We start from the raw sequence: 12186 nt of genomic DNA on the forward strand, positions 1-12186 counted from the left end.
CAGTCATCACGGACTTGACTGCCAGCACTGCAGATACAGAGACACTTACCTCAATAATGGCTTTCATCACCAGGCCTGCTCCCTTCACAATTGCCATGGAGGGATGCTAAAATAAGGACAAACAAATCCATGCTATTTGTTGCAAATATAAAAAAAGACTACTCTGCATCCCATCATTACTATAAAACAAGAATGCTGAATGTTGCATTAGTCTTAACTCTCCCACCTGGAATAGTTTGAACAATGTCCGACCATTTGAGGCGACCATCTCGAGCAGCATGTCAAACTGCTGCCCCTCAGTGGTTTCACTGTAGGGGGCGCAGAGAGCAAACGTTAAGAAGTCCAATAAGGAGCTGATAACTAAAGCTCCAGTTCCATGGTCCTGGGAAAAGAATGAAGACAGGAGAACTTAGATCAGAAAGGATGATCCACTGAAGCAAACATAAAGCACAATTTTATCGGCAAAAGTATAACATTTAATATGCCTGAAATCAGTCTTTTAGCTAATTTCTGATAATAACAAGACAAGTACCACATTAGTGATGAATTTTTCAAGAAGGTTTTCCAGAAACTTCTTGGAGGACAGAAGAGAGGCCTTGTTCAGCTGCTCTTGCCTCAGGTCATAATCATCGTGCATCGGCTTGAAACACAAAGACAGAATCTCAGCTAAAGTTAAACATATAGGACAGGATTTCAATATTTACATCACACACACACACTGGCTCGACATCTAATTTTTTGATACTTACACACATAAGGGCACAGAGCATGTCTATAGCAGCATGAGTCACACTGTTGTTGTTCCTTTTTAAAGCTTTGACCGTCTTTACTCCCAACTTTTCCCTGAACCTGGAACACACAAATAAAGATGTAAACACACATGCAAAAATAAAGAAACAAAAGAATATGCTTTAAGAACGCCAATGCCATAAAAATATAATCAAACACTAGTATAAAAAGAGGTCTGGGGTTGGATACACAAAGAATTCATTGCTTTACAAGTGGCTTGTTGTTTCCTTTGCTTATTGGCCTGTTAAGAGTGCATCATAAAAGAGTTTAGTTATTGTTGATTTATAGTAGAGCTTGTGCAAGGGAAACGCCAAGCAACCCTGGCAATGAATCTTTTCAGGAAAACCAATTCTGGCTCATTTGCTGCACAAGTTACAAGGAATAAACAGTAAATTCAGCTCCTCTCATACATCTCAGTGACCCTGAAAGACAGCAAGGAGCCTGAATGTGACAGATAAACAGAAATGTAGAGAACAGAATGAATGACTGAAGCGAATGGTGGGAAGTGAGATGAAGGCAGAAAAATGAGAGGATAAAATGCTGATTTTGGAGGCCGGGATAAAATAAAGAATGAAGCAAGAGCAAAGCAACATAACCTCTCCTCTGAGATGTTCCTCTTAAAAACAGGAGATGAAAGCACAGCAAAGATAAAAGAAGAGAGGATTGATAGACAGCTAAGGAAGACTCTGGAAAAGATCAAGAAGGATTTAAAACACAGACAGACAAAAAGGGCAGACTGAGATGTATGGATTCATATTTACGTTGCGTCTGTGAGTCCAGAACCTTGACCAGACCTTGGAATGACAGAGCATGCCTGTTACAAGCAGCTCAGCAAAGGATTTTATGAAAGGAAAAAAAACAAAAAGTCGGTGAGAAGAGCAACATATGTGCTCCAGTCTTACTTAGGCAGCTGGGTGAAAGCCTGGAAGCCAGCCTTGGAGGCCACCAAGCGCCGTATGGCCTGAAAATGGCTTTCCAGCTCAGCGTTATGAGCTGGCAGCTCAGCCTCCTGGGATAAAAGAGCCAAGATGGCATTGTTGATGAGCTTCTCTTTGTTCTCAGAGAAAAGGCCCTGAAGACACACACACACACAAAAAAAAAAGTCAGTGTGAATTTATCAACGATCACGCTCAGGCAGATGCGAAGACAAATCATTCAGAAGTACTTACATCTTGGGTAACTGCATGAAGCACTCCACTGTAGGATATGTTGCCATTAAATCTGAACACCGCATCTGCAAAGTTGCCATCTAGGCAAAGCAGGGAGGGGGACAAACATATTTAGAGAAAATATGAACTAAGAGGTTAGCAAGAAGAGAGCTCTGACTCTGAATCAAGTCATTCTTAAGATGTGGTGTTGTATGGTTATCCTAGAAGGACGAGTAAAAAGCTGGTTGTACATTATCATTTGTAACAGGATAATCATTCGCATTTTCTGATAATCTGTCCATCTCTTGTTATGAGTTACTGAGTGCATTTTCATGCATACTAGTGTCTGGCTTTCAAGTCTGACTCAGCTTTGATCATATTGGGATCATGGTGCCGAACATGAGAAACCTGCTCATTTATGCCTCTCTAGATGGAATACTTTTATGTTGCATTATGTCTTAATGGGTTCAAATATCCACATTTCTAACCATATGTGCATCGTGTTTCATTTCTCGCTATGTCAGCTGACTTTATATGTGCAACATGTCGGCTGAACATGACAGCTGAAATTGCTTTGTAATGATCAGTCAACAAGTTGGAGGCACGGCTGGAGAATAATCAGGTAGTGTGTGATCCTGTGCCTCAGATCAGTCCTGCAGTGGGAATCCAATCAACATGAAAAACTACTGATCAAAGGACATCATATAATGTAAATATCACATAAAATCACAATAGTCACATAAAACTAACTGAACACTCTGTAATCTGAACTTGGCTTGAGTGGGTTTTTGTAAACATATACCACACCAAGTTTGTCACAGTTTTGGAAATAATAACCAATCTTTGTCTTTTTATTTAGGTTAAGGCCCATTTATGCTCAATGCAAAAGACAGATACACCAACAGACACTTTCTTTTGTCTCAGTCATCAAATGGACCAAATTAATACATTTACATGCATAATTTGGATGTACATAATTTCATATGTAATTGAACATAAATGGGCCCTAAGTTTGAATCACAGAAGTGTATTTTAAATGTTTTGCTGTTTTTTTTAAATTAGACTATTCTGATATAATCAAATATTTAGTACAACATTTTATTTAATGTGTATTTGTAAGGGAAATCTGACTTATTTGTGGCATATAGGAAAAAGACATACTTATTGAACTTCTGACCCCATATTTGTGTCATATACAAAAGGTAAAGAAAATTTCTCTGGGGATCTATACATATTGTAAAACTAAACCACATTAGTCATATTACATAAAGCTAATGACTGTTCAGCTTTGACTCACTAGGAGGTGCTGCCAGGAATCTCAGATGCAAGCTCTCCACTTCTTCATCGACTGGCATGCTCAACAAACCCCATCTTTGCCCTCTCTGTGTGGGAGCCATCTTAACACACACATCCCTGTTTCCTGATGCTCGAACTCCATCAAGCAGGCTGGCTAACAGGGAGTCCCTGCAGACCCACACAGAAACAAACTCAGCTAAATGCAACGCCAGTGATTAGTATGGGGCAGAGAGTACATACATAAGAGGGAACAAAAGTGGGCACAATCAGGTACCTTTCAGTAGAGGAGTACTTCCTGATCTGACCCCGGATGAATTCAACTGTAAACACCTGAGGGTTGTCTACATCACAGATAAGAGCAAATACCTAAAGAGAGAGGAAAATGGAAGATGGGAAAGAACAGCTTACTCACATGAAGTGACATTACTTACATTGATGCAGGTCATACATAATGAAACAAATACAAGTAATCCAAATCACTACGTCACTACTATGGAGAGCTCAATCGCACAGGACAAAAGGGCCTAACATTTTTATGACTAAGGTGCTTAAATAATGGCTCACCTCTCCAAAGGGTTTAATGGTGACTATATTGTATGAAGCAGGGTCTCTCTCTACCAGACATGTCTCTGTCAGGGCCAGGATACGTTTAACAGGCTCCTAAAAGGGATTAGAAAACAAAATGCAACAAGATCATAATATTAGTCAGGAAAAAAAATATTTTAAAAATTCATAAAACTTCAAAAAATGCAGACTTTAACTCATGACATTGCTAAGGTATGCATAATATATTTTTGCATAAACTTACCACAAGAAAAAATGCGTTTAATATGTGCCGTGTATTTCAATATAACAATTTACTAATTGTAAATAAAATACTGTGCAGCATTAAGATAGCAGAATTAATTAAACTAAATCAGATCATGACTTTTCACCATCTATTCCAATATGCTCATCCTTGCATAAGAGACACCATTTGTAAGAACTTTGTAATATCTTATTTGAGAAAATGGCACTGATGGCTACACAAGCTGTTCCCGGTACATCTGCATGAAAATACAGCAGAAAGCAGGCTATTACTACACTGTATGTGAATTGTGAGCACAAATGGAAGAGTTACCATGTTACAACTGTCATCGACATAATGTAAAACATAAAAAAAAAAATTAGAGGTGCAGCCACCTTGACTGCATTTACTGTTCGTTTCCACTTTTTAATTTCTATCATTACAACCCGACACTGTCTTATATATGAAAAGTGAGGTCGCTACATTATTAGGTTTCTGCACATTTTCAAACAGAAAAACAATGTCACAATCTCCAGTTGTGTGTGTGAATCCACTATGATGACCATAAAACAATGAGACAGGCAAAGTGTTCTGACCGGGTGTCGAGGGGTGATCTTCTGCACCACAAACTCTGCCAGAGAGGTGATGCTCTCGTCTGAGCTGTATTTCCCCAACCTGTCCGTTATGAAACCTTCAAAGGTCAGAGCCTCCTTCCTCAGACGTAGCGTGATGCCGATAAAGTTTCCGGCATGTTCTATGGCGCTGCGGATGATCTCATCTCGATGCTCAGATGCAAACAGATGCTGAGAGGAAGAAAGCAAGACAGAGCAGAAACAAGGTGAAGGAAAATCTTAATTCTGTAAAGCCTGAACATACAAGAAAGAAAAGAAGCATCTGTGCATATATTTCAACATTACATGTGCTCACCAGCCTGCTGAAGCCACCGTACAGGATGCAAAATCCTCCCTGGTAGTCAGAAACCTCGACAAAGCCCTCAACATTTCGGTAGTCATAGGAACACACCACCCGGTTAGTGAGGGGATCAATTTGGTCGATGCCTCCGGGCGTCACCTCCAAACTCACAGACTTCCGCGTGTCACTCCAGTGGTGCTTGTAGCAATTGTAACGCTGTGAACAGTATAGCAGACATGTTGGTAAATAATCGGTGCAAACACTGCAACAAAATAAAGAGCACATGCTCAAACTGGAAACTTTCATTTTAACCTTCAATTCCTCCTTTTAATACCAGGACTTACCCTGCCAGTTATCTTCCCCTCTGAAAACTCTGTTCTGAATCTCTGTCAATAAAATAAAAAAAAACAGCTTAAGAAAACAATGATAAACATCTCTCAGCAGCTGAATGACTCCATCATAATACCTACTAAAAGCTTCCAAGACTCATGCATGGCATGGTTTAGAAACATTTCATGGAAGAGACCTTACTTCCCTGATATACCAAATTATCTGCTGATTCATATTTGAGTTCTACAATACAAATCAAAGGACCAGTGATTTTCAAGCACTGCACTCCTGAAAGCATAAAGATACATTTATCTAAAAACCACAGCAAAATCTGCAGCTATGAGACGACTACACGGCATGAATGAGGCACATCAAACACCACAGGTAGGATATTTGAGTGCAATTTGCATGATATCTCTTTAGTTAGAGTGAATGATGATGGCTGTGGCACAGCTGTGTCTGTTTCTCCTTACCAGGGCCTCTGTGAGCAGTTCTGTTCGGTGCTCTGTTGAAAACTTGAGCGTTTCAGACTTCTTGCCGCTGCCTTTGCGGAAGGTAAGGCTGAACTCTGTACCCTGACCTTTTCCTACGGGACCAATACCACAGATGTCTCCATAAGGCCACTGAGAAAAGATAGAACAGCAGCAGAGAAGTGAACATAATGTTGACTGAAGATGCCGTGAACTCACCTAAAGTCCACCATATTTAAAATCTATAACCAGTAATACGTCTTAAATTACTATTATACAGTGATGACTAGTTATCAATTAATAAAAGTCCAAAATGTCCTTAAAACTATTAAAAACTACATTGTAATTATTTTATTTTCAAATAATAATACATTATTATTAATGGTAAATGGTTGTCCCATTAAAAAAAAAAAAAAAAGTGTATTTTTAATAAAGCATTTAATTGCATTATTTAATAAAATCCACGATACTATTTTCTTTTTGAATGAGCGGGTTAATGAGGAGCGTTTCTATGTCTAAAGAGTACTGATGTCATATTTCATGTCCTGATGACTTTACATGCACACTAAAGTAAACCAAAACCATATCATATTTGAAGGCGTAGCATAAAATGTTAAAAATAATAAGATGGCTTTTATGCACTTGAAATGGATTTTCAATAGTCACATGGAGCCAAGACCAGCACATCCTGCAAGAACTGCTAACACACAGAGGCTTAAGTGTAGAAGAAGGTCCTGGATGACACGCTGCATACATACTGACCTGATTTGTTACTTCTAATGTCGCAGGGTTGTAAGTGGTTATGCCATGTGTCCCCACTGAGAAGACCCGCTTGTATCTGTAAAAGAGAGGGGATGAGTCATAAACATGGCCAACATGTTAACAACTGCACATGAAAGCAACGCAGGCAGTCACACAACACGAGCAGTAAATGTGCGAAACAGTATGTGTGAAACTCATTTCAACATCATTTACAATGCAGATACTGTTACACAACAACTATCTAGAAGATACGTTTTATTAGGATATTTCTTTTGTGCTAGATTTACATATTTCTGCCACATATAAGGCCCCACTCTAGCCCTCTCTAAAACAATGATGAATCAAGGATATATCACATCACCAGGTCTGTGACCACATCCAGGTTTGATATGTCATTTCCCGGCATTTCTGTGAGCCAGAGATTGAGATCAGGCATAAAGAGGACAACAGCTGGGTACCCAGCCTGTGTAAACACTTAGCCAGCCATATTATTAAGGATAGGTGGAAACATGAAGCTTTAATTCTATCTGTTAGTACATATTCAAAACAGAGAGTAAGCTACTTTTTCTATTGACCAAATTTGGATCTGTTTGTGATTAAAAAGTAATTAATTTCATCACACATTATCAGTTCTTTAATGAGTCACTCTGACACTGAAGCAACAAACACTAATTTCACTGAAACACTCATGAGTTGGACATTCTCACATAGTAGGAAGGAAGTGTGAAATGTGCGTGCATGTGAGCACACGCGTCCTAGTTTGTTTGGTTGCGCTTTGGAACCATTTCTGCTTTCATTTTAGTCCTTTATTTATATCATTCTGCTGAATAATTTATAAAGGGGTCATTAGAGGGTGGTCAGACTATAGAGCTTTTCAGACTGAAATAAAGTTTAAGTCTAAAAGAGCCATCTTAATCTGTTTAAATGAATCTGGAATCATTTATGTAGAAAATGACCTTTTAGCACTTGATATCTCTGTTAGCCTGCTGAGCATGCGGACATGAACATGCTCAGCAGGCTAACTTTCCTTTTTGCACATCCTCATTAAGCCTGAATAACCGAAGGTCTGGTGAGGCCACAATTTAAAAAAAAGCAGTGAAAAAAAAGGTATAACTGAGAAATTACTTCACATAATGCACTACAAGTTTTGTATGGATGACATGACAAACCCAACCAGACAGGGCAGACAGTGGCCTGAGGCAAGGCTAGAGTGGAACATACCAATGTTGCATCCATTTCGGGTATCCTCACTATTAGAATGGTAGAAATTAGAGCTTGACTGATCCATTGGTTGGGGATGATTATACTGCAGAAGTAGGCTAATTTACAAACTATTACAATGAATCTAGTATATTTTCTGGCTACCAGCCTGTTCCATCTTTGCCAGACAAAGAAAGACAAACATGACAGGAAGTAGAGCTAATGTTATTATGCATGTATGCCTCGTTCAGTCTTTAAACACTGCAGATCACTACACTAACATGCTTTACAACCAGCCAGCAGGTTCACAGTTACTTATTATGAGAAAGACAAGCAAGTGTCTTGTAATGTCAATTAATCAGCATTTCCCACTTTAAACTGTTTAAACCTACCATTAAAATGTATCAACAGCCAAACTCTAGCACACACGCTGCCCCTTTTATTTGCACTCCTTTTCCCCAATTTGGATATTTTGAAGCACGGCTCTAAAAATCTCAAGGTGCCACCTTTCAACATGTCTTGCCCTTGGTGCCAAGAGGCTGGCTTAAATCGAGAGTCAGCACAAAGCTAGTTAATTATTCATTCACTGTGGGCTGACTTTGTTTAATTCTATTTTAGTACAAAAGCATTCCTCAAACATCCCTAACCAGTGAGTTTGTAGAATTGTCTCTTACTACACACAGTGGCTTCATTTTTAGTAATCATTAGAGGCAGTCTGTCTTTAAACTTAATGTAGAAGTAAATACCACATAAAATTACCAAAATGAGAATAAACTGACCTCTTTAAAGAGGTCAATTTAATTGGAGATTGCTCCAAAGATATAACATCTCCTCCTTATTCGCATTAAAATCACATTTGCATGTAGGAAGCTGCAATGATTTTGCATCAATATCTCATAAATCATGTTTATACTGACACTGACTGCTATTTCCCAACTCAAACTACTGTGTTTTGCATTTCTGTCACAGTACACTACTATTTCAGCTTGTTTGACATTACATTTGAGAGTAATATAAAGCATGTTATTTTTCATATGATCCCACTGCAAAGCAGGTTTTTAAAGCTCTCCTCTAAGAGGCCATAGTGTATTACATTAAGCAACTTCCTGTCTCTTGTGTTAAGACTCTTCACAACTGTCTTTCCTCTTTAAGCAATAAATGCTCTATATCTTACAACAGATGCCCAGCAAATACCTACAATACAAGACTTAACGCAAACAGCAAGACTATAGAGAAACAAAGAGCTGTGAGGGGTGGAGTACAAGCACTGTACCACACCGACCAAACAAGAACAAGAACCAATGACTGCCATCTTGTGAGACAAACCACAAACAATGGATAGAGTACATTATATAAAACTAACTAATATCATGTTTGAGTTTGTTGTTTTGGCAACACTGATTTCTCAAGCCTTTCAAAAAAGGAATCAAAGTACTTGCATAATAATGCACAAAAAGCTGCAGAGATAAACCACTCAATGAAAGAGAAGACTGTTTATTTGTGCAAAAATCCAGGGAACTGCCTGTCATTAGGAGGACACACACAGACAAACTTAATTTTCTCTACAACTACAGTCACAAGACTTAATTCAAACATGATCATGAGCACAGATAGGTGGAGCATTTGAGGTCTACTGTCACTGTTGCCGAGATGCGTCTGACTGCAATCAAGTCTGTCAGACAGCAATGTCCGTACATTTGATTACATCAGTAAACCAGCATTTTCTTAAACATGTAAAAAGGACACCTGATAAAAAAAAATATATATAATCAAAAAATCAAAAGGCAATGGTCACTGCCACCTTTTTAAATTAATCTCAACTCCTTCATGAACAGATAAGAAACTTCATCTAAGAACCACTCAATTTCTTAGTAAACTTTATTATTTCAGACACAAATAAAGAGGTATATCTAAGCATGTCTTAACACGAGGGCTTAAAGCCTGACCTGTAGGGGTTGGAGTGATGAAAAGTAAATATACAAATCTTTTTATCTTTCTGCTAAGCAATCAAAGCTCCACTAAGTTATCTTCAACATATTCATACAAGTCTATGCATGCATCCGTATGCGTATACTTGCAACTATATAAAGCCACAAAATCAAATTACACAAGCCCTCAAAATTTGGTTTCATTTTCCTTTTTCTCCGCTTACTTGCCTTTTCATGCCAACCCACACATGCATAGTTTTCTGACTCATTCCTCAGTTCTGTGTGTCTTTCTCTGAAGATTGAGTGAAACTTAGGTTCAAATATTGAATTATTGAGATTCCTGACAGAAATGCCCATTGACTGAAGCTGTGTAGAGACTGACACGCATTAAACTCCAGAGGAGGGTCATGACATGTGCCCAATAATTCAGATATCCCACAGCCAGGCCTTTAAACTGTATCACTGCTGCTTGGATATACGTCATGTATCAACACTTGTCTCTACCGGACATGTCAGGAAGCATTAGGAGGATGAACCAGCGAAGATGGCTAATGCTCTGCAGCTCTGCTTAAGTTACCCAGCTCAATGGGAGGCCTTAATGGGACAAAGACATTTAGAAAACAGGTATTGGTAATATGATCCCACAAGCTCACTGCTCAGGCTGGAGTATATCCATTCTATTAGCTTCAAGTGACTCCAAGTATTTGCACAGGTAGTTTTTAATTGTGATATTTCTTTTTCCAATGACAGAATTCATATAGTGCATGATGGACACATGCATTCCATGTTTCTTTTGAGTATGCTGCTAAAATGTTCACTGGAAAAGAAATAGATACTCTTTTAGTTACTGCACATGTTAAGTTGGTTGATATCTTCATATCTTTTTACTCAAATCTTATGGTTAAAGCAAAAAGAATAATATCTGTGCCCTTGGGAAAAAGCTGGTCTCTTTCATTTACTTTCTGGAAAACAATGAATGCCAATACATAACTGTCATTGTGTGCAAGACCAGCTCTATTCCATGTTCACTGCTGGTATCAGTTCATTTTAGTTGCATTTCATTTGACAGAGCAGCTTCAAAAAACACATTGATCATATAACTGCTGACAGTCGTCTGCAAACTCCTTATCCTTGTCTGGGATAAGGAAGTCAACACAATGGAAGTACTGAGTCAGGGTTTCAGGATTTTCTCAAATCTCTTAACCAGATGATTAAGAAAAGCATTATGGTTAATGCTGCCTTCAACACTAATACATAAACAATATGAAATAGAAAAGACACAATCTCGGAAAGTTAATGCTTAAAAAATTTAAAAAAACAAAACAAAGCATAAGTTGTGGTCCTACTTTCCCCTCCAGGAATGTTTGGTGGTGTAGAAACAGGCCAGGTCTTTGTTGTCTTTGACGACGTTCATCTTTTCACAGGGCCTGCAACAAATACAGGTATAAAAACAAGGATGAAATATAACAGAGGAAGCTTCTTGTTCAGCACAAAAAAAGTCTAAACCTGATTAAACCCTTTCTTGAGGGTGGGTACTATATTATCTGCTAAACTGCAAGTCACTAGAAAATTGTAGCCATTCCCTTACAAGTTACTTCTAAGTCAAGTTTACCACACACATTGCAACATACTGTGACACACTTCACACAGTCATTCTACATTTTTCAGTTCAAGAAGAGAGTCTCCCATCAAATGTCCAAGCTCAGGTACAGAACTAAGTACTAGGTACCATTATCCACCCATGGAGTAGTCTGCCAATCCATGACTAGCAGACTCTCCAGTCACAAGTGGTGACATTAATCCAGATGCAAGCACATGATTTGTTACGTGTGCCTTTTTTATGGCATCACTCTCCTACATGGCTGCATTTTTGCAGGATCACTGTGAAAAGAGGCCCACTGAAGGAGAGTTTGGATATAACTTACTAAGCACACACACACACACAAAATACTTTGAAGCAATTGAGTGTGTGTTAATTAACCCAGTGATTATTATTGATCACTGGCTTCTTTTGGAGATAAGAAGAGGATATACAATGACTTTGTGTTTGTTCAGGTGAGTAATTTAAATAAGAAAAATAAAAAGATGACAATGTATGTCTCACTGCTGGATGATTACATGTTCACTTAAGAGAAAGATGGTTTCAACCATTAAAATATCAAGGTTTCAAAGACAAACCAGTCACTATAACATGGCAGAGGAAAAAAGGGAACAACAGCCTTTCCTATCCTCAGTACAATAATTTAATGGCAGCTACACTTTGACAAGGGAACCTGTGTCAGCACTCTGCCAGGAACCTGGAAAAATCCAGCTTCACTTTTCCTTCCTTTACATTTCAGTGTAAAAATAATGCTACGAGCAGCAAAATAAGGCCAGATTTTTCATGTGTTCTTTTACCAAATGGACCAGCACCTGGAAGTCACAATAGTCCGAACACAGTATGAAGGTCATTTTCAGAGCCTTAATAAAATGTTTTGCAATGCATTACTTTATAATAAAGTTTAGGAAACAATGCCTTTTTTTTCCCAAACCCAGATTAATGGAGCTGCACCACTAATCTGATC

At 38.4% G+C, this 12186-nt stretch overlaps 1 protein-coding gene across 3 annotated transcripts in view; it reads right to left on the reverse strand.

The window, feature by feature from the left end:
* The window catches only part of dnajc13 (DnaJ heat shock protein family (Hsp40) member C13), a 28736-nt gene that overhangs the window by 14759 nt on the left and 1791 nt on the right, over positions 1–12186 (reverse strand). For all 3 annotated transcript variants that reach the window (XR_013771757.1, XM_079260266.1, XM_079260265.1), the window contains exons 2-16: positions 10969–11049; positions 6495–6570; positions 5736–5885; positions 5277–5318; positions 4948–5148; positions 4617–4823; positions 3798–3893; positions 3508–3599; positions 3235–3401; positions 1959–2038; positions 1692–1861; positions 750–849; positions 533–640; positions 227–382; positions 50–106 (exon numbers count right to left, since the gene is read on the reverse strand). Coding sequence is in view for 2 of the 3 variants with exons in the window: in XM_079260266.1 (XP_079116392.1) it covers positions 50–106; positions 227–382; positions 533–640; positions 750–849; positions 1692–1861; positions 1959–2038; positions 3235–3401; positions 3508–3599; positions 3798–3893; positions 4617–4823; positions 4948–5148; positions 5277–5318; positions 5736–5885; positions 6495–6570; positions 10969–11036 (1770 nt within the window). In the remaining variant the exon portion in view is untranslated. The remainder of the gene's footprint in view (positions 1–49; positions 107–226; positions 383–532; positions 641–749; positions 850–1691; positions 1862–1958; positions 2039–3234; positions 3402–3507; positions 3600–3797; positions 3894–4616; positions 4824–4947; positions 5149–5276; positions 5319–5735; positions 5886–6494; positions 6571–10968; positions 11050–12186) is intronic.

This window comes from Telmatherina bonti (genome assembly GCF_933228915.1).
Source record: "Telmatherina bonti genome assembly, chromosome: 20".
Classification (NCBI taxonomy): Eukaryota; Metazoa; Chordata; class Actinopteri; order Atheriniformes; family Telmatherinidae; genus Telmatherina; species Telmatherina bonti.